The 22,941-nt window shown below is 40.3% G+C and overlaps 1 protein-coding gene across 2 annotated transcripts in view; it reads right to left on the reverse strand.

Moving 5' to 3' along the window:
• The window catches only part of CTBP1 (C-terminal binding protein 1), a 1,058,813-nt gene that overhangs the window by 573,082 nt on the left and 462,790 nt on the right, over positions 1-22,941 (reverse strand). For both annotated transcript variants that reach the window (XM_044062322.1, XM_044062321.1), the window contains one exon: positions 18,796-18,940. In XM_044062322.1, coding sequence (XP_043918257.1) covers positions 18,796-18,940 — 145 coding nt within the window. The remainder of the gene's footprint in view (positions 1-18,795; positions 18,941-22,941) is intronic.

Raw genomic sequence — 22,941 nt, forward strand, 5'->3', positions numbered from 1 at the left:
CACAAAATAGCCTGATTCTTTACTGTACTCTTGAATATAACTATGTATATGATGAAAATTGTGTAAATAAAGATATGAAAAAAAAAACTTTTCATAGATGCAGAACTCCCAAGATACTTAAGTAAACTCTGTCAGACCGAGTGGTAATGCATCTTTCTGCCATGAAATTATGCAGACAAACCAGTGTACTACAGAATGCCACTGTCAAATGTATCCTTTTAACAGATTCTTCTACACAGCTGTTATGCCACATTCTAGATGTGAGCACCTTGCAGACATCTCAGAGAATACTGGTCCCTTTCAGCTACTGTTATCCAACTCCATGGTTACTTCAGAAGGTTTGGGCTGAAGACAGGTATTTATTATTAAGATTTGGACTTCCTGAAGTGCTATCAAACATCTGAATAGGTAAAGATTCAGTATGATTCACAACCAATCACTCTGAATCAGGGCTGCTTTTTTCCAGTTCTGCATCAATCTCCCAACAGTACGTCTATATTATATGAAGAGATATAAGACAACTAGGTAATTTAGTATGCATTTTTCCATTAGTTGATGTTATACCCATCATCACCTTGGCAATCTAAAACTAATGTTCAGTATTTGTACTTACACTATATTACAGATATTCCCCAAGAGGTCTTTTCCAGGTTTTATACCACGCAAGGAGATATCTTAATGTACTAGAAGTCACCTATAGTCACATCTAGTCATAAGGTATTATTTTTTTTACACTGGTAAATTTGCAACTGAAAAGAATACTGCGGGTTCTGCCATGTTATCATTTTAGTAATTTTCGGGCACCTTTCTCCCACAACCAGCAATCCTCCATTATTATTCCCCTGATCTACACCATCTCCAAGGTATTAGATGAGAAAGAGAGAGAGAGAGAGAGGGAGGGAGGGATAAAAGCTAGAGATTGTAATTCTCATCCATGAAGGCTTAAAAGATGTCCTGAATTATCAAAAAATTCCCATTCTCTGCTGGCCGGAAAGTGTGCTGATATTCCTGCCAGGCTGGGCAGTGTGGGTGTCCACACTGTACCTCTGTGATTCCTGGTCACAGTACCGGGCACTTCTCAGAAGGGTCCACCTACCTCAAGCCTTTAGCTAGGAGGTATGCTTCTTGGTCTCACCCCTAATGGAGCTCCTGGATGTATCAACAACAGCAATTCACTCCTATCCTGGAACAGCTTATCCAGCTCCAAGGCCATTATCCAAAAAGTACAGTTATGTACACTCACCATAAATGTACACGTTTGAGTGTATTCACTGTTGCAGTCATCACCTGTGGGTTATCTCTGCTGTGGTAGCCCTTGGCCGGCCCAAATACCAGAGTGAATGTTTTTGTGCACCAACTGCTGTCGCCTATAGTCTGACATTAGGTTGTCAGTACTATAAAGCAAGGCAGCCAACGTCATTACATCAGTTTTTCTTGCCCTAACCCATCAGAAGCACAAGAGAAAAGAGAGAAGTGGTCCTGGTGGCTAAGAGCCACCTTGGGAAGCATGTATCCCCCTAGGGAAAGTTGTTAAATGGGGGATGGAGGGAGAGAAGCCAAGACTGCAACAGTGAATACACTCAAAAATCTACATATACGGTAAGTGTACACAACTGTACTATGTTCTTCATGTTTCTCTGTTGCAGTCATCACCTGTGGGAGGATTCCCAAAGCTGAGGTAAAGGTTGAAAGGATAGACAGAGTCCTAGGTATTGGTCAGGAGGGCCCTGCAGAACTGCAGAGGCAAACCCTGCCCTAAACTTAGAAAAGAAAGGTAGGTTTTAATGCTTTGTAAAGGTATGGACAGAGGTCCAGGTGGCTGCTTCCAAGATGTCCCTGGTAGGTACACCTCCGGGAAAGGTAGTGGAAGTGAAGGTTGCCCTAGTGGAGTGGGTACGGATCGACTTAGGGATGGGCTTTCCCATGTAGTCTGTAGCAAAAATGGATAGAGTGTGAAATCCATTTCAAAATGGATTGTTTGGAGATGGGCTTCCACTCTGCCCCTGGGACAAAGCTTACAAGAAGCTGGTCAGTTTTTCTGAATGGCTTAGTGCAGTCCAGATGATATCTGAGTTGACTGTGCACATCTAGTGAGTGTAGAATTCTTTCTCCCTTGTTTTGAGGGTTGGGAAAGAAGGTGGGAAGGTGTATGGCCGGGTTAAGGGTCAAATCAGATACCACCTTGGCCATAAAGGAGGGATTAGTCCTCAAGGAGAGTCTGTATTATGAAGGGCTCAACAGCCATGAGAGCTTGAAGTTTTGAGACCCTTCTGGCTGAGGTGATAGCTAGGAGGAAGGCAGTCTTCTAGGAGAAGTATTTAAATTCTGCTGAAGCGGCAGGCTCGAAAGGAGGTAAGGTTAGTTTCTCTAACACATAATTCAGGTCCCAGTGTGGAGTATGAGGTCTTCTGGGAAGCCTGACATTAGAAGCCCCTCTGAGGAATTGCTTAATCAAAGGATGAGAGAAGAGGGGTGGGTCTGAATCATAATGGACAGAGATGGCCGAGGCATGGATTTTAATTGAGGAGAAGGAGAGGCCACTATTCAGTAACTCTGCTAAGTAATCCAGGATGAGAGGGATGGAAGGTTAGGAGGTACTGCCCCCTTTTGATTGTTTCCAGGAGCAGAATCTTTTCCATTTTCCTGCATAAGATTTTCTCATGCTGGGCCTGACTTCTTGTTAGTTTTTAGTGTATAAGCCATGCTGAAAGTTTGAGAGTCTGTAGGTCTGGGTGCAGTACCTTCCACCTCTCCTGGGTCAAGAGGTCTGACTTTAGGGGAAGCAGCTTCGGGGGATGTAAGGTCAGACTGCATAGTACGGTGTACCAATGCTGTCTGGGCCAATCTGGAGCGAGGAGGATAGCCTTTGGTCTCTCCTCTCTTATTTTGATCAGAACCTTGGGAATAAGGGACAGAGGAGGGTATGCATACACAAACAGGGAGCTCCAGGGGAAGGTCAAGGCATCCACCTTCCATGCTAGGAGGTGATACTCCCTGGTACAACACTTGTGCAATTGGTGGTTTTGGTGTGAGGCAAAGAGGTCCACCTCTGGGGCCCCCCACTCCTGGGTGATTTGCAGAAATATTTCTCTGTGGAGCTGCCATTCGTGGGGGTCCAGTAAATTTCTGCTTACATGATCTGCCAGTGTGTTGTTGATCCCTGGTAAGTATTGGGCAATTAGGTGTAGCCCATTGGAGGTGGCTGTAAGCCAGAGACACATGGCTAACCTACAAAGGGGGTAAGATTGGGTGCCCCCCTGCTTGTTGATGTACCACATTACTGTGGTGTTGTCTGTTTTTATAAGGAGGACCCCTGGTCTGAGATGGGGTTGGAAGGAAGTTAGAGCATTTTGCATTACCATCATTTTTTTCTGGTTGATGTGCAAGTGAAGTTGCTGGGCATTCCAAAAGCCTTGGGTACACCTGCCTGCTAGGTGAGTACCCCAAGCTATGTCTGAGGCATCGGTGGTGATGGTTTGGCCGGAAGTGCGTGGTTTGGCCGGAAGGGCGGAGGATGAAGGGAAGACCCTTGTTCATGCCACAGGCCTCTGCCCATCAGAGAAATTCATCCCTTATGCAAGGGATCGGTGGGAGAGTGGTCCCTGGGGACTGAGAGTGCTGAGACCAAAGGTTCTTTAAGTACCACTGAAGCATTCTCATGTGAAGCCTGGCAAGAGGGATGAGAAGGATGCAAGATGCCATGTATCCCAGGGCTTGCAGGAACTTCCTCACAGTGAGGTGATGTCCGGAAGCCAGCTGGGTGAAGTAGAATGGCAGGAAGCTCTGCTTGTCTGGGGATAGGAAAGCCATTAAGGTTGCTGTGTCTAGCACAGCTCTCAGGAAAACAATCTTCCTGTGGGGTTTTGCTTTTATTTTTTCTCGTTGATGGTTAACCCTAGGGAAGTTAGGAGTTTTTTGACAAAGAGAAGATCTTGGAGCAACTTTTCTTTGCTGTTTACCTGAATAAGGCAGTCGTCTAGGTAAGGGTAAATCTGTATATTTCTCTGTCTGCAGAATGCTATAGCCAGGGCCAAGCATTTGGTGAATACTCTGGGAACAGTAGATAAGACAAAGGGCAGTGCAGAGAACTGAAAGTGCTGATTGCCTGCTCTGAATCGCAGGAATTTTCTGCATGATTCCCTGATGGGGATGTGGAAATAGGCATCTTTTAGTTCTAGTGTAACCAGCCAGGCATTTTGTGTGAGCATAGGCAGGAGCTGCTGCAAGGTTAGCATTTTGAATCAGGGGACCAATAAGGAGGTGTTCAGTTTGGATAGATCCAGGATGGGGCACCAAGTGCCCTCCTTTTTGGGAACAAGGAATAGTCTATAGTAAAACCTTTTCCTGTTTGATCCAGAGGGACAGGTTCTACTGTCCCCTGGGATATTATTGTTTTTACCTATTTTAATGCCTCTGCCCACTAGTTTGGGGGCAGGTCTGGGTACCCTCTTGGACTAGGGAGTTCACTGAAGGATAATCTGTATTCCTGAGAAATTATTTTTTAATACCCATTGGTCCTTGGTTATAGAGACCCAATTGTCCTTGAAGAGGGTGAGCCTTCCTCCTAGCTTTAGATGAGTGAAAGGAGGGCAGAGGGAGGAGGGAGAGTTATTGTGAGTGCTTACCAAAGAAGCTTGGCTTAGAATGCCTGCCTTAGAGGTGGAAGTGGTCTATTGCTTGCTTCTTTGCTGGCCCTGGTATAGGGGCCTGGATGTCCTGTCTCTGCGGGGCTTACTTTGGCCATGTCTGCTGGGTGCAGGAAAGGCCCAGTGCTCAGAAGGGAAGTTCCTGCTGAATCTGGGGGGGGTTGAACGTGAATTAAATCTTTTAGTATTTGCATAGATTTCGCTTTGTCTTCTGTCTTTTTAAGCACCTCTTCTGCTTTTTCCCCAAACAGGCATTCCTTATCTAGGAGTGCATCAATAAGTTTAGACTTGATATGATCAGGGAGAGGTCGTTCCTTCAGCCATGTATGTCTTCTAATAACAGATCTTGTCACTGCTGTCCTGCTAGAGGCTTCTAGGGCATCATATCCACATTGTAATGAGTGCTTGGCCACTTGACCAGCAGAGTATAGTAATTTTGCCAACTCCTTTGAGTTGGCACCGTCAGGAGAGGTAGCAATCTTCTGTTTTAATTGTTCCAAGTGTGTTACTGATATTTGAACATATATGGAACTGACAATTGAGTGCTCTGATAGCTAAAGTTGCACAGGTGTATACTTTTTTACCCCATCTGTCCAGAGCTCTGGAGTCTTTGTCAAAGGGAAGAGGATTCTTGGCAGAACTAGCCTTAGCTCCTTTGGGTCCCTGTGTAATGACCTCAGGGTCTGCAGCAGAGTTCCTGTAGAGATATTTGTGAGAATCTGGTACTCTGTAGTACCTGTCAGGTTTAGCTTGAGCAGGAGGCAGGGCATCAGGAGCTAAACTGGGTTCAAGGAAAACATCATCCACCACTTCTAGAATAGGTGGGATGGCCAGGGGTCTGTGTTGGGGCAGGTCCAGAAACTCTCTAAGTCGTTTCTTTGACTGTGGGTAGTCCTGAGATTCCCACTGAAAATGTTCCCTGATGGAGTGAAGGGTTTCCCCGAAAGAGAGGTCCTCTGGAGGGGAGGCAGAGGGGATGGATTCCTCTGCATCTGAATCCTCATAAACAGTTAAGGGCTGTTGTTCCTCTTTAAAGGCAGAATAATCAGATTTTTCAGACTCTTGGTCTGACATAATTTCTGGAGAAGGAAGCCTTTTCCTTTTTGGAATGGGGGCCTGAGTACCTCGAATAAGGGAGATGAGATCCTCCACAATGTTAAGCAATTGAGCTTGGGGTGGGGGAACAGTAGCAAGATGGTGGCTAGAAGCAGATTTTCTAGGAGTGGCCTGGCTTCAAGGCCTGAGAGAATCCATCGGTCTCTGAGAAACGGTATCTGAAAGAGAAGACATTGTTTTTTGTCTAGAATCGATAGTGCGAAAGGCCTCCTTGGAAGCCAGTGCCTGTGTCGCGGCTCCGGACCCAACCGAGGCAGAGAAAGCAAATGCTTGGACGAAGTGGATTTCTGCAGCATACCGGACTCTGAAAGGGTCTTGGCAGAGGTCTGTGTAGAAAGGGAGTTGGGCATCAGGGGCTGTGAAAGCGCCTCACTGAATAATGGAGAACTGACAACTTGCTTAGTGGTAGTGTCGTCGGAAGGCTTTAGACATTTTCTGCTGAAATTCTACTTCTGGTAGCGACTGACCGGCACTCGTGCGAACTGCTTCTGCTACGGGCTGCAAGGCAAGAAACACTGATGTAATGACCTCGGCTGCCTTACTTTATAATACTGACAATCTGACATCAGACTACAGATGACAGCAGCCGGCGCACAAAAACACTGACTCTGGTATTTGGGCCGGCCAAAAGCTACCACAGCAGGGATAACCCACAGGTGATGACTGCAACAGTGAAACACGAAGAACATCTAGGTAATCTGGGAACAGTCACAGCCAATGCATCAAAGCCCTAGGATCAGCTTCCCAATGACTTTTAAATCAGCAGAAACTTCACCTTATATGTAGTCATGTAGTGACTTGAACAAAAAGACAGAGTAAGTATGCCAATATTACACTCTCCAGAGCAGAGTTTAATTTCTAATTATATTTAATTATAGTTTTATTTATTACATTTATTAACTGTGGTAGTGGACTGATCCAGCCATTTCAGCCACTGCCTAGAAGATAATATTAGACATACATTTTATTTTATTTATTTAACATTTGTTAACTGGGAAAGTCCGACTTGGAACAAGCCAATTTTCAGGGGAGACCTGAGGAGAAATGCTCCAGACACGTCTTTGTAATGTGGGAGTAAACCGAAGCACCTAGTGGAAAGCCGCACAAACACAGGGAGGACATGCAGACTCTGCACAGAAGGTGCCCCAGCCAAGAATTGAACCAGAGAACCTCTTGCTGTGAGGCGACAATGCTACCGCTGCACCACTGTGCCATCCATAATACAAAAAAGCAGTATTTTTACATAATGGTACAAACAACAACACAAACTTTCCATAATTCAGTATGGGACAGTATTCACAATTAGTAATATTAGACAAATTAAACAGAAATCAGCATATTATTTAAAGTACACAACCAACCTTAATGGAACTAAAGCTTGTAGGTTGACAGACATAAGACTGTGGAAAAGAGTAGGTATGCACGTTATTTAAAGGAGTTGCATTATACTTTCTATAAATTACAGAGTAATAGTACAGCAGGTGTTTTAGTAGGAGGGAAGCATTGGGAATACTTATATCATGAGCATTCTGCTGTGTTTTGTAAATGTTTAGCCATTTTCAGTCAGAATTCTTTAGCAGACTTGCAGTTTCTGTTGTTTTGGGGGTGGGAGGCCATGAGTAGAAAAGGGATGTCCAGCACACTTCAGGCTACTGTTAGGTTGTTGTAGAATTCTGGAACCTTGAGCATATGCATGCAGTTAACAATATGACAATTTTATTAGTATACTGGATTTCAGTATTGGCAAAGCATTACTAAACAGCTTTTTCACAAATTAGTTTAAGTCGGAAGAGATTGGCTCCATGCTGCACTGGTAGCCAGTTTGCTCACCTAAGAGTTACACAGTGAATCTTACTGTGAGGGAGAGAAGAATTAATTGGTGGCTCATATTGGAGCTCGTTCTCCATTCGGAGAATTTTTACTTGGAAGTGCAAGAGAGAAGGAACAGACCACATTCAAACTGGCCCTGCAAAATGTTCTTGTCTTTCGCTCAACCTAGAGGAGTGAGAAGGTGGAACATGTTGCTACACCTGGCAAAGGTTAAATTAATTTTTGCTTGTTTATGTGTGTTGACAGAGTGGTAGGACAAATTATCTTAAGCTGAATACTGGTTCAACTGTTTGACTGTTGTATTTAAGATAAATCTTTGAGTGTGCAAAAACAATACTTTAATTTTCTAAGCATTCAGGATATGCTGACTTGACTGTATCTAGATGGAAGTTTTGTTGAAAATTATCTGTAAATTTATCAGAGACTAAATCAAAGAATATCAACTCATTAACATAAAGAAGTAGATTTTATTGCTGGTCTAGGGAAAGGTGGTTGTGAAAAGACTGAAGAAGATGAGGCGTAAACATCAAAGATGAGCCCTAAATATCAGTGTTGAGGGACTCCTGATCAAACATATTGAAGGGAAGATGAGGCACTGTTAGATCTAATTTTGAAGGTTCTCTGAAACATATGGCTTGAAAACCAATTAACAAGGACCAAAGCTATGGAAGGCTACTGAATCCGGCAGGTCTTTCTGACTAATGCTGTCAGATGCCGTGGAGAAGTTAATAAACAGAGTGTCTATTACATTATCTCTGCTATTGTTGGTTAGTACAATGCCCATAAGTGTTAAGAGGACTGTCAGGATACTTCTTCCTTTTAGGAATCCATGTAGATGGTTTGATCGAATACTGCACTGCTAAAAGAAATCAGTGATTTGATTCATCATCATCATTGACCCCCGCTTTTCCTCATTTTCTACATGGGGTCGGGGTGTCTTGTCAACTGTCGCCATCTCTCTCATTTCAGTGTCACTCATCTGTCTTCTTCAACGGTCATGCGTGACTGTCATACAATCCGCATTCTTTCACACAGCCCACCCGTCTCTTTGTTGGATGTCCTTGATTCCCTCTTGCCTTCTTCCTGCCTATTCAAGATCACCTTCACCAGAATTTCTTCTGCTTTTCTGCACATGCCCAAACTGCCATAAGCTGTTCTCTTTGACTTTCTCTGCCATTAGAGCTATTTAGGCTTCTGCTCTGATGTACTCATTTCTTCATTTGTCCCATAGTATGCATTCTACCACCCATCTCAGGCACTTCATCTCCATCACCTCTAACTTCCTCAACTACTCTGCCTTTACTGCTCAGGTTCCTGTACCATACAGTAGTACTGGTCACACCATTATTATGTACACCACTGATATGGTTGCAAACTGCGTTTTCCAGCACACATACTAAATGGGGAAGCGATGAAATAAGTCTGAACTGAGAGATACCAGCTGGGTTGCTGCAAGTGGGAACAGAGTTATAAACACCCAATTCCAGTAGGTTTACTATCATATTTCCAAATCGAACTCCATCGACTGCACATTTGTCAAACACGGACATTCGAAAACGGTAATGTCGAACACTAGAAGCCAACCTAGGAACGGGTTTTAACATGGGTCGAGATAGGGGAAAGGTTTGTAGTTCAGAATAACAGTGAACACCTATCTTGACCCATGTTAAAACTGTTCCTAGGTTGTCTTTCAGTGTTCGACATTACTGTTTTCTAATTTCCATGTTCGACAAATGTGCAGTTGACAGAGCTCGATTCAGAAATATGATAGTAAACCTTCCAGTATGAGAAAGAAGGCTGCTTTAGGAAGGAATTAATGCAGTACATTAAAAGTGGGGTGATTTTTTTTTGTCACTGCATAGCATGATGAGATATGGATAAGGGCTGTCAAGCCCCAGTAGATCCAGGACTGGGAATTAAATTTAACAACACACTAGCTTCTGGATAAGGCATCTTTTAGAACCAAACTAGTAAGAGATATGAGTCTAAAGCAGGGATTGCTAGAGACGTATAGACTGTGAAATTTTAAAGAAGGTTGCAAATTCCACTGCAAACTGCTCAGATGTAAATGTTTTAGGTGAGATACTTATCCCTGATCGGTCTATTAGAGTTACCACTTACTTCCAGAAATGTTGTGGGCCAGTAATTGTTGAAGTTTGCTAAATGGGCAAATACACTAATGAATCTTTTGACTGAATATTTAGCTTGATTATGCAGAATGAGTATGTCAAGTCGTCCTTGGATGAGTATGTTTCCAGGTGGCCAATATGAGTTTCTTGATTTGACCAGTGAGTGAAACTCACTAGTTATCCAATGTAAATATGTGGCTTTATAGAAGTGTTTGGTTAATGGAAAAAGCTAATTCTGAACACAGAAAAGGACAATTTTGGGATGGAAGTTGCATTGTTTACAAATAAAGTCTGACAGAATACAGATCAGATGAAGGGGTTTACGGCATTATAGAGTTGTTGCAACTTTTCTGAGTAATGGTATGGGAGGAGGTGTTGGTTTACTGTGAAGTGTGAGTGCATCATTGTCACAAATGATGTTAGGTGGGCTGACATGAATGATATTACTTTCCTCAGACATCAGTAATGAAGTGTTTCCAAGAGGCAATATTAGGCCTTTATGATTCCTTAACTAACTAGAAACGTATCACATCTGCTAAACAGCTGCTTAACTCATGAACAGTGGGTTTTCTCATACTAAAGTCACACAATACTTGTATGTTCTTTTAATTACTGACACTATTAGTAAGGGTGGGTGTTAGTGAAGGCTTTGGATGTGACAGGAGGTAAACGGAACTCCTACTGTTAAGTTTTTCTTTTGCTGTGCATAAAGCTCAATTATAGGGCAGTCTGAGTCAAACGTATGAGTTGAGGATGAACCACTATAACATTGCACACTAAGATTGCTTGCTGATAAACCTGCATCCTATGCCTATTCTGGTGCTTGGACAATCAAATTACTTAAATGTTATATCTGGGGAAGAGAAGATGGATGTTTTGTGCTACGGATTTTAACTACATTCCACAGACAAGGGTGCTTAGATCATTCTAGCAACCAAGTCTATGTGCTCTGTTTTATGGCTGATGCCTTCACAACTGAGAAAACATAAGACTGAGCTGTGAGCAGTAGTTACATTTAGGAGGGTGGGCAATTTATTTGAGCATTTGGGGAGCAGAAAGAACTTGGAGTGGTTTATATGTCACCAGAGAGTAGAAGAAACAAAAAAATAAAAGCATGACAACATTTACTGTGTCTTAAGTTGACAGAGTGAATTAGCATTGACAGCTGCAGCCAGTTGTTACATGACAGAAGAAAGTGATGTGGAAAAGTGAAAGTACCTGGAATTATGGAACCACAAATTGTGGCAGTATGTTTGCTAGGCTATGACGCTACATAAGAGAAGCCACATGAAGTATGATCTAGACTGCAGAGGATAGCTGATAGTGGAACAGATGTGGTATTTACTAAGGGAATATACTTAAAGATAGGCACGTGTGATGACATAATGATGTTAAACAGCAGACATAACAGAAGAAGATGAAGAAAATACTGAAGTGACTGATAAAGAGTGGGAGAGACTGAAGGTTTACACAGTGGGCTATATAAAGATTTGTTAGGGAAGAATGACAAAACACATAAAGGGCAGTTGTAAAAGTACAGTGGGGTTCACTAGGATTTGTTTGGCAAACATACAAGGGACAGGTAAAGTGACAGAAAATGCAGGCGTAAATAGTGGGTCTTATGCGGGCTGCATTACAATTTACCAGAATTAACTGCATCCATACAGTTGTATAAACTACTAGAGCACATACTTGAATTGTAAAACTCAGAAAGGTATGGTTAAAGAAGCCAATAAGTTCAGCTATACAATGAAGAAATGACACTGTTATGTTCTGTGGCCTAGCATACTTAGTTAAGGTTTTGTGGAAATGTGTGCGTTAGATGTTACTGCTATGTCAGAGAGGAAAAGGCTAATGTGATCTAATGACAGGTAAAACAGTATAAATAAATGAGTCTAGGGAAGGGGGTGCTGAGGAATAGGGTCTGGGGACACCAATGTTGGCCAGCCAGTGAGGAACAGCATGAGTCAGTCAGTGCACCCCTGAATAGAATGACCTTGCCACTTGCTGCTAACTTGAGGTACTTCAGTAAAAAACACAAAGTGAAAATACATACTGGAAAACCAAACACAGAATAAATTTATCCACATGCATAAAAGCTAGAAAGCCAGAAAAAAAGCAAGAAAAGGCCTAAAGGCCACCTGGTCATGTAGCAAACTGAGAATGCAGAGTCAATAGTATCTGCACGTACTTGCCAACAGTAAGTCCTATGTGATGAACATAGTGATCAACAGTAATGCAGTAATTAGTATAGGTCGCTGATCACCTTCCTTTAGTGACGAGACAAAGAAGCAGAGTGCAACTAATCAGATGCCTAAAATGCTGTTCCACAGACTGTACTGTTGTTAATACAGGATACCCCCATGTTCATCATGTGTTCTTGTCTCTGCAATACTAGACATAAGGTCGAGTTACTGCTGATTAGTATTCCATTCAGCTGTAAATGTATAAGTGTTAAAGTGAAAGTGATGCTTTCTGTCATTTATGCCTAAACATGACTTCTAGCAGGCACGGTATCACAGTATTTGTTTTAAGTGTGATACTCTTAAGCCTTTTTAACATACAGCCTTCTCATAACTATTCAAGTTACTGTAAGCCAGGCTAGGGGGTAATGAAGGTACAGATTTAAGAGAACAAATTAACAATGGGTCAGTAAACCAATGCAGAGAAGCAAAATGCTTCACCTGCTTTCAGTTTCAGAATGAGATCTACTAATCGCAGTGGATGAGCACCAGAATTATTTTAACAAAAATGCATCCAAATCAAACACTATTGTATAATTCAAAAATAGGGAGGAGGAGTGCTGAGAAAGATGTTTTTAACAGCCTAACTACACTTAACCAGAAGCACCACCACTGAAACCAGAAAATCTGTTGTATAAGTGAAAGCAAGACTGTCCACGATTTTGGTGCTCAGTATATCAATATGTGACCCTGCGAAATTTGTTCAGACTTTGTTTGTATTAGAAAACAAGATGTTACATACCTGAGCTCATATTGTCTACCTGCAAGTACCAATACCATCTCTGAGACCACAAAGTAAACAGTTCTCTATAATGCTTGCTAGGAGAGTACTTAACAAATAAGCTCTCCATTTGAGAAAGTGTTTTGCAGTTCAGTGAACAAAGTAGGACCTACAGGTCCAACGAATTTCAAAAATCTTTAGTTCCTTCATGCAAAACATTGCTTCCAAGCAAGCCTTCCTACACTGGAAAGAAAACTGACATAAGCTCCTACCAAATCCAGGTCAGACACCTTCACAGAAACTGGTGCACAGAAGATATGCAGTCAACCCCAAAGTAACAGTCAGCATTCAGACATCCGAAAGCAACTGTAGCTTGGATCACATCAGGTGTTGCCACATGGTGGGAAAATGCTTCACATGTCCAACCCGGAATTAATGGACATGCTCCACCTCAAAAAATCCAAATCCATCAGAACCACTAGAGCAAGCGACTTAAACCTTAGCACGGATATAAATAGGACGTGCTGGAGGGATAGATTTATCACTCAGAGACTCCCTATGCTGTGGAATAAAATCCCGGTCCATGTTAGGCAGAGCACCTCGCTGGCTCTGTTCAAGAGAAATCTTGACCTGTGTATGGGAGATCGTAGGTTTACCCCGGGAATCATCTCTGGGTCACTGCTGGACAGAGGCACAACAAACTAATGGGCACAGTATTTTTTCATATAAGGGGTGGCGTAAGCCACAAAACTTTGGGCTAGGCTTATAAATGCCTTAGGGCAGATAGCCTAGTATAAACCTATGAACCTATGAACAAACACAAAGCAAATATCTTCTTCTGTAGCAATGCAATCCTCCTCCTCTGGCTGTGAGCTTGCACTGTGACCAGTTTTATTTATAAGTTGTAAAATATCTTTCTAAAGTAATACCAGACTTACATGCATTCCATGTAAGAAATGCATAATTAGTAAATAACTTCTGTACATCAGCATAAATAACCAGGCTGTACTGAAACAAATAAGCATGTGTAAAAAAATCAGCAACAAAAGACATCTATGAAGTTTGTTAAGGATGCTGTACATTCACTATATCATTTACTGTGAAGTTCCAATGCAAGAAGTCAGTGACTCAAATAAAAAGCAATAAAGGTGTTTAAAAAAAAACACTACTGAGCATGTTCAAACCAGTACCAGAACTCTGCACTACCGCTGCACTATGCTGCACTATGTTTCATCAGAGTACATTGCAAAAGGACACGGAGTCCAAAATGCAAAGTGAGGAAACAGTAGACAAAAGACTGCAATCCTGAAGGGAGGCATTTCTGCTGGAACCCTCTAAAGGGTAATGTGATAATTCAGTCAGTTAAGGGACCTTTCACATCAACATATTAAAAACTTCACTGATTTAGTCATGTAAAGTGGACATTTTCTGTGGTCTACTTCCTGTAATACCTGAGCACTTAGCTTCTACTAAACTATCCTCCCATTCAGCACAAAAGACACAGTGAAAACCAAGACCACTACAAAACCCAGCATGCCCTGCTAGCAATATGCTGACATGCTGTAGACATGAATAAGAGACAACAGCAGCAGCAGGGTTGCCCCAAATGGAACAAACCCAGTCCAGTTTAGGCCAGTTTCTATCAATAGCAGTTATTAAAAACACTCTACATAACAAATGTTTACATTTCATTAAGACATCCTTGCTTCTAGTCACAAAAGGTTACTGAATACTGACTATTCAGCTTCGACAAGTTGTAAATAAGACAACTGTACATAAAGGAAACATTAAGAGTCCAGAATTTAGGTTCATAGGTTAGCACTAGGCTAACTGCCCTCATGGGTCATTTTAAGCCTAGCCAATTACCCCATGTGAGAATCAAACCCTGCACCTCACACCTGCAAAGTAAAAAGCTTAACCATTATGCCAACCTCCCACCTTACATTGATTTTGCAGTTGCTGCAAAACTCAAGCTGGCAACATGTTTCATCTAATCATTCCTTGAATAACATTAGGGACTTGTGCTAAATAACTTGTATTAGAGCACAATAGATTTATTCTTGAAATTCATCTTACAAACCCACAAAATATTCCAGAATTTTTACTTCACGCACCTACTCAAATTTCTGATTTAAATTTTTTTCACACACATACACTATATATATATATATATATATATATATATATATATATATATATATATATATAGACACACACACACACATATATATATATATATATATATATATACATATATATATATATATATATATATATATATATATATATATATATATATATACACACACATGTATATAAATATATATTCAGAAATGACAGTCAAGCAAGTGGAGACTGTGGCCATCGATTAGTACTGGTTAGAAGACGTTTGCATGCTCCTAATACTCTTCCCCTATGAGCTAGTAAGCATGATGCAATCTCCCCCTACACTAAACCCAGTGTAGAAACGTTTCCTCACATCTGCTATACTGATCTAAAGTGTGACTCTACCTGGGCTTATGCCCTGACTCATCCATTATGCAATGAGTTCATTCTCTCAGGTGGTGCTCCTGCAGTGAAAACCTGCACAGATGCTCTGACATGGACCATTCACTCTCATCCTTCCTCAACCTACATAAGTGATGGTAGTTAAGCCAGGTCTGAGTCATTTTTCAGAGTTCTATCATGCTATCCAATACAGTTAGCAAAGTGCAAATAATGGAAGAATTTTATGTTTTATTCTTTCTCTAGTAGCACAGTCACTGCTCTTTTTTCACAAAGTCAGTGATATTTTAATGCCAAAAGCTCTGATATCTGAAGTGGTACATGTTGCTGCCTTCTGAGGAAAAGGACTACAAACTGCTTGATTTTAAAAATCTTGTGGAATTTCTATTGCTCAGCTGTAGGTGCTACCTGTCGCTAAAGATTAACAATAAAATAAGATGTCCAATTAACAATAAAATCAGATGTCCAATTAACAATAAAATAAAATAAAATGTCCAATTAACAATAAAATAAGATATCCAATTAACAAAAAATAAGCTGTATCCACCTTGGTTCACGCTAAATGGCAGAAATATACAAGAGACTTCAGAAACTGCTTTTGGTAGGTGTGCGTGTTCAGAACATTGACATGATGGAAATCACCATTAAGAGTGCACCCTGACCTTCTCCCTAATAAAATGCCTACATAAATCTTGAATCACTATAATCATTTCTCCTAGTGTTTACTCTTCTGTAGGAGGCTTTTCCCGTCTACCTCTGAACTTTGGTTCTCAAACTTTATAAGCCACAAAACGACTTCTGAGTGATCAGATCTATATGCACCACTGGTCTGCTGAGAGGCATTCCAACAGACCGTGAAGGTCAGGTATTTGTTAACGTATACATAATCAGTACCGAGCTATGCCCTAAATATCCAACTTTGTAAAATCAACTCCCATCTTTACTTAAAGACTATACTCTGATTTCAGTGAAACTGTGGGAACTGTAGAACTGTGGGGAAAAGGAAGTTTCACCCGACTCCCAAAGCTGCAAAACCCATTATTGTTGTTTACACTCTCATCATATTGTTTTGCATACCACCCGGGCTGTTTCTTCGAATGGTCTGTCATTCATTAACTAGTACTCTACCCTGGTAGACAAAATGTAAATAAAAAATAAATAAAAATATGTCAAAGTTTATGCATTTAGAAAAGCACGGGTATGACGGGAATACTGGACCCAGCAAAATATCATTGTTTTTTTATCCCCACAGCTGGCCATCAGCTGCTACCATCTCCTCTCCTCTTTCATTAGGTCTGTTGGACCTGCCTTAAAATCCATTGTAATAACTGATGGTTCAGTTGTTATCTATCAATCCATATGATAACACTTTGTTGAAAAGTACTTTAATTAAATCAGGTTGTGGTAGCATTTGGGGTTCACCCTTGATTCACACTGCAGCAACTACAGAGTTTACTATATTAAATTCAGGGGCAGAGGGGCATAGCTCCCTACATGAAAGACATTAGGGCCTTGCCCCCCCCAAAAAAAAATTAATGCCAATTATATTTTTTAAGACTGACATAATTTTTATGAAACTCTTTTCATTTTTCTACCATGCAGCCTTGATGAAAAACTAGCTCTGCATTATGTAAATGAAAAGCGGTTGGTTATCTAACCACACAACCCCTTTTGTCAAGGTCTGACAAAATAGAAATGCATCAGTCCCTTTAAAGGATAAGGCTAAAAGGAGCAGAAAAGCAAAATCAATTAGAAACCCTGTTAAAGGGACCTACGGTTTAGGTCATAGGTTTTACATTCTGAGTAATCTATGCCTACAAGCAAATCCTAATATTAACAATAATTATTTATCTACTTACGTTTTTGTATCTAGGTTGGTCCTGCTAGGTTAGTGGTCTACTTTCAAGAAAGAACCAGGTGGTGGGGAGACATCTGACCAGGACACTGGGCATATTTCCCTGATCTTTTTGATAAGTGCAACAGGATCTTCAACACTTGTCCAAGCTACCATCACATGAGGCAGAAGGGACCGTGGTTTAACAAAAGATGGAACTTCAGGAATATAGCACTTGCGCCATCAGAAATGAAACAAGAATCAAAGCACATTGTGTGAGGCATGCAACTCACATGGCTGAGCTGCAGTGAAAGCACACAATTTTGCATCTCTAAAGGAAAACACAAGATACTGTTATCCCTAGGAGAAATGAGATGGTTATGCTCTTGACTACTACTCTCTCCACATACAATATTAGTAAACACAAGGGGGCACAGTCAGCACTGGTAAATATCACACGCAAGGCGCTAGAGTGCCTGTACTACACACGGGGGTGACATGGGATGCAAAGAGTTAAGCAAAGTGCAGTAAGGGTCTACAGCACCACTGTTAATGTGAGTAATACCACCCATATAAGCTTCAAAGTTTCCAAATCCCAGACATGGCTGTTGCACTGTTGTACCACCCAAGAGATTACAATACTGCCTGCTGTAAAGAAATCTGCAGAAAGCATCACCAAACAGGTTACAGACTCAACCAGTAGTGAAGAAGAGAAATTAGTGCCAAAAATGGTGCCAATGAGTGCCAAAGCATTGCTGCACAAAATATGCTCAGTATTGAAACTGCACAATAAGTGCCTCCCTCAGTGAACTGAGATGGCATCAGCAATGCAGGCCTTAACTACAGAGGTTAAGATGCAACCAACACATACTGGAACTGCAAATGCAGAAACAAAATATACCAAAAACAACAATGACTACTCACCTATATGTGGGTGGGGTGGTGTGCATGAACACATTCAAGCAAGTTTAAAATAAAGCTTCCTTCATAACATTTGTGAGATTACACCATTTTTTTCTTTCTTTTTTTTTTTTTTGGTGTTCCAAGTAGATCAGTATAGCTGCCAGACACTGTACTAAAAACAATACACAGTGTAGTATCCCTCACAAAAGATGCAGCCAATGACTATAATGCTCCTGGAGTAAATTACTCATTTTGAACTTCTGTGACTTTCCCCTTGCATCTATGGACTACCCAATACAACAAAATAGGTATGAAACAAAAAATATGTTTAGTGCTATGCAGTCGATACACTAACTCACAGAAGCACACAAACACATACATACATAGATAATATAAACAAGTCCATGTGTTTTAATTATAACCAGATACAATACCCTCATCATATAAACAGTGAAGTGTCTATTTAATACTGTATTAGTGAAGCTGCAGCTGTCTGTACATGTCTGAATAAAGGAAATTACATTGTTTGATATCAGCACTGCTGCAGAGTTTTTCACATCATTTGGAAGGAAAAAAGTTTGCACTTAAGAGAGTATACTGGCCAGCTGACCATTTTGGGGTTCTTAGATGTCAATATGCTAAGTGTTGGTGAATGACACTCTCAATCAGGCTAAGTATTTCAGTGTGTAAGATTAGGACAGTCCTTTACATTGAAAGATAAGCTGAGTATGTACTCTTGTTGAATACAAAATCTAAAGAAACGTATGCTACACAGATGTCCCACTAAACATTTTCTACTGTCGCCAGCCATGTCTTTGCTGCTACACTGCACCATCTATCAACCATGCGTTCTCCTTCTCCATCTTACCTAATTCCCCTGCAGACTTGATGTCTATATTATCAAAACCACTGCCAATTCTAACGATTATTCGAAGCGCTTTAAATTTTTCCAGATCTTCTCGTGTTAATGTGATAGTGTGGTACATCAGAGCGCCCACTGCTTCATTTAGTACCTAAAAAAGAACAACAAAGAAACACAACTCCCTTACAACTTTGTATATTTTATTTGTAGCTTTTAGTTCTTGTTTTCACACAAGGTTTTCTAAGCTAAATACTAGTATTGCTGTTGCAAGTATAATAACATGTTCCTTCAAAACCAAAACAGATGTGCGTATCTCTGTCAAGAGTGCCTGTAGTCTGACAGCTACATGCATTCTCACAAGTATAACTGGACACTCTCAATACCACCTCATTTTCTGTTTTCAAAAGCAGCAATAGTGTGTTATGACATCAAAATATACTCACAATGCTCTTCTAAAACCTTATCATCCTCTTGTAATATCAAAGTTGGTTAAGATTCAGCAACACATTTTGCTGAAAATCCCTTTCCAGCCTCCATTCAGGTGTGTTTTGTACTACAAAACATATTGCATTTTTTTCTATAAAAAAAACTACAGAACCAGAAATAAGACATTAAATACGCTTCAGAAACGACAGCAGTCCAGAGCTCATCGGGAGAAGAATAAAGTTGTGCAGAGCATGTAACCTTGTTTTAGATAATTCAGCATTGTCAGCTTTAGAAAAGTATACCCTCATGATACAAATAGTAACGTAAACACTGCACAACTACAGCATTAATCAACATGCTCCAGGGATGCTGCAGTAGTCCAGAATACTGGTGAATGTATTATTCCGTTAAAACACTAAGAACCAAAAATGAAAAAGCATGTGCAGCTGGATTTATAAGAGATTTAATAAACTTATTCAGCATGTTGGTTCTCAAAGTTTAATAGCCTGTAAACAACTTCAAAGTGAGAACACAACTGTCTGCACTACTGTAATTACTCCCTACACTTTCTCGCAGCACATCTTAAAAGTCACTAAGTTGTACCTTAATAAGGTGTTTGTGAGGCGATTTTTCATTTTGTTTTCATTTCCTATAAATGTGTGCTGCTGTGATTGCTGAATGTTTACAGCATTCAACAGACATTTTAATTTGATTAAATATTGTGTGTCATTGCAGTATATCTTGTTACTACAGCTAGCATTACAATGTACTTAGTGTTTGTTTACCAGGTTAGCTTGAGTATATTTGATTCCAGTTTCCCGACTACTGGAGAAGCAATAAGTTCATCCCACAAGATTGACAGGCAAGTATTAATGCCAAGTGGTACGATTATCCCTGACTGTAAACAAGGAGAGGGCATTAATTTTGAAAGCTGAATCCAGAAGGACAAAAGCAATGACAATTCGCCTGGCACAGGAAGGAATTCATACAAGAGGACTTTTATTTGCAGAGGAAATGTGACCTGTAAAGAGTTTCATCATCAGGGAATCCAAAAAACAGAATAGGGACAAGGTGGTGAGGATAAAGAAATTGGATAGGATAAGAAATGCATACTAATGGAGAAAAGAACTAAAGAGTTAAGAACTTTTCCTAAGCCGTTGGTTAACAGTCCGTGGAGAAAAGTTTTGAATTTGATTGATAGCCTACAGATGGAACCAAACTCTTCCTATCTATCATAGTTTATATATTAACTTATTATGTAACTACAAATGTTTTTACCTGAATCCTTTTTGTCAAGCTGAATGTAAATACTGTAAATATTTATTTAATGTTATGAATGTATTAAATGATTGTGTTATTTCATCAAAATAAAAATCATTTTAGTAAAAAAAAAGAAATGGGATAGGTACAACATCAGCAGCATAACAGCTAGAATGACATGATGGCAGCCTATTGGACAAAGCTAGGTAGCCCATAAGATAGGATACGTCAAGGACAGCATATCCTTACATCCAACATAATGTGGAAATGACTGCAGAGGAGACATGTGATCACACTGCTGACAGGTACATCAATGCTTCCTGTCCAGGTGATATTAATTCTATACACACTTAAATGCAAAGCAGTAAATGCAGTCAGAAAGATAGAGAAAGACATGGAAACTTCAAGGCAAATAGAAATTGCACTAAATGCTTTTTTCCTTGCCCTTTTAAGTGCCTCAAAAAGGAAAGTTTGCAGACTTCAGCAGGGGTAAGGACATATTGCGAATAATCAGACATCCGTGAATGCCAAAGACAGTATACAGAACAGCTGTGCATACTACAAAAACATGTCAGGAGTCAGGGGTAAGGACGAAGTTATGCCTTTATGAGAGTATCTGTGTTGTGAAACATCTAACTATGTGATAAACTTGTCATATTTAAAACAGTCTGAAAAAGTTTAGTCATAAATGAGGAATCACACAGGTTTATATTGAATACACACACTCAGTTTGTGAAACATCTAACTATGTGATAAACTCTTGTCATATTTAAAACAGTCTGAAAAAGTTCAGTCATAAATGAGAAATCACACAGGTTTATATTGAATACACACACTCAGTTGCTATAAGCTTTGCCCTCTAAGAAAGACTAAACATATAGCTGATATAGCTGATCTAGCTTCATTAAGGTCACAGTCCGGAATAATGCCTAAACACGTAACCTCAGGCAGACAGTAAAGTAAAACGTAATAAATATAATTTGTCTGCTCCTTTAATCTATGCGTCCAACAACTCAGATGAGTTAAGAAGCAATTCATTTTTAAACAGCTATCCACAGTGGTGGAGACGGCAGAAAAGATTTGGGTTTCAGTTTGAGTGACAAAGATCCTGGTGGCCTAGGCAGAAAAACTTCAGAGCAGAAACAAATCGCAGGAGATCAGTACAGTACAGTACAGTAAACCTGTAGTCTGAATGAATGCACAGCAAGTAGGTGTACTGATCTTCTAACCCTTTTCAGCCATGAGACGGAGAAAAGACTGCATACTTCTCGACTTCTTAGTGCAAGAAATCTGGACAAAGCCTGAAATAATGGAGGCACAAAGGCCCAAAATAGGGGCAGATTCTAAATATTGCTTTTATAAAGTTTAAAAGTTGCCAGAATTACAGGATTTGACTTAGTATGCATTTTCTAAAGGACATGAAGTCTATAACTCAAAAGTATATCATTATTTAAATAACTTTAGTCCTCAGATCATCTCAGAGATTTGCCAGAAAACTACAAATTTTATGAGGAGCAGAGCAAAACTTACCAAGCAAAAATGGGCATTCTGCAAAAATCTGGACAGCTGAGAGGTATGAAAGGCTGTACAAAATATTCCATTAACATTATGTAACATCCTGGGTACATTAACAGTTACACAGAAAAAGAAACCCAAATGTAACTAGGAAACGGAATAAAAAAGCAGCATTTATGGGATACATGGGTTTCATCTCACTATATTTCTTTGAAATGGGATTTATCAAATAAGCTTAACAGACTCTTTAAGTTATGAATATAAACTGTAAAGAGTGATTCTACAGAAATTTGAGAGTAAGGAAGTTTTTCATTACCCCCAAAGTTGCGTGATCTCTGAGTTAGTACATTTAAAGATACAGTAGTGTGGGGAGCTCAGCAGTGGGAGGGGGGCTCAAAAATGTTTTTTTTTTTTTTGTTTTTGATCTTCTTGGTTATAGTCATATATTGCATAATATTTACTTGTTACTGTGTTTCATGGTTCTCTGTAATTCCATTTGTAGAATTATTGTATATCCACTCTTACACACTCATGATAACTCACATAGAGGAGTAAACAGGCAGCCTTTGTAATAAAACTTTCTAGAAGTGGTGACTAAATTGCACAAATACATATATTGACTGGTATTGACAAATAAAGTGAGTAGTTTATATAAAAGCATTAAACAAACAATTGATAAATGTATAGATATATGTGAAATATGTCTTCATAATGAGATTATCTAGAATACTAGCCCCGGGATTCATGAAGCTTGCGCCAGGCGCAGGCGTAGCATAGGCGGAATAATGCCAAATATGGCCGTCGAGCGATTCAGGTACGATCCAATACCACGTGCACTACCGGCGTACGCCAGAACTGCGCAGCCCTTGACATAAGTATGCTAATCACCCCATGCGCAGTGTCGCACCATGCAAATGAAGGCAGATAGTGATTCATGAAGTGGTGCAGGTG

This window comes from Protopterus annectens, chromosome 2.part1 (genome assembly GCF_019279795.1).
Source record: "Protopterus annectens isolate FY-2018-M chromosome 2.part1, PAN1.0, whole genome shotgun sequence".
In the NCBI taxonomy this organism is placed as follows: domain Eukaryota; kingdom Metazoa; phylum Chordata; order Ceratodontiformes; family Protopteridae; genus Protopterus; species Protopterus annectens.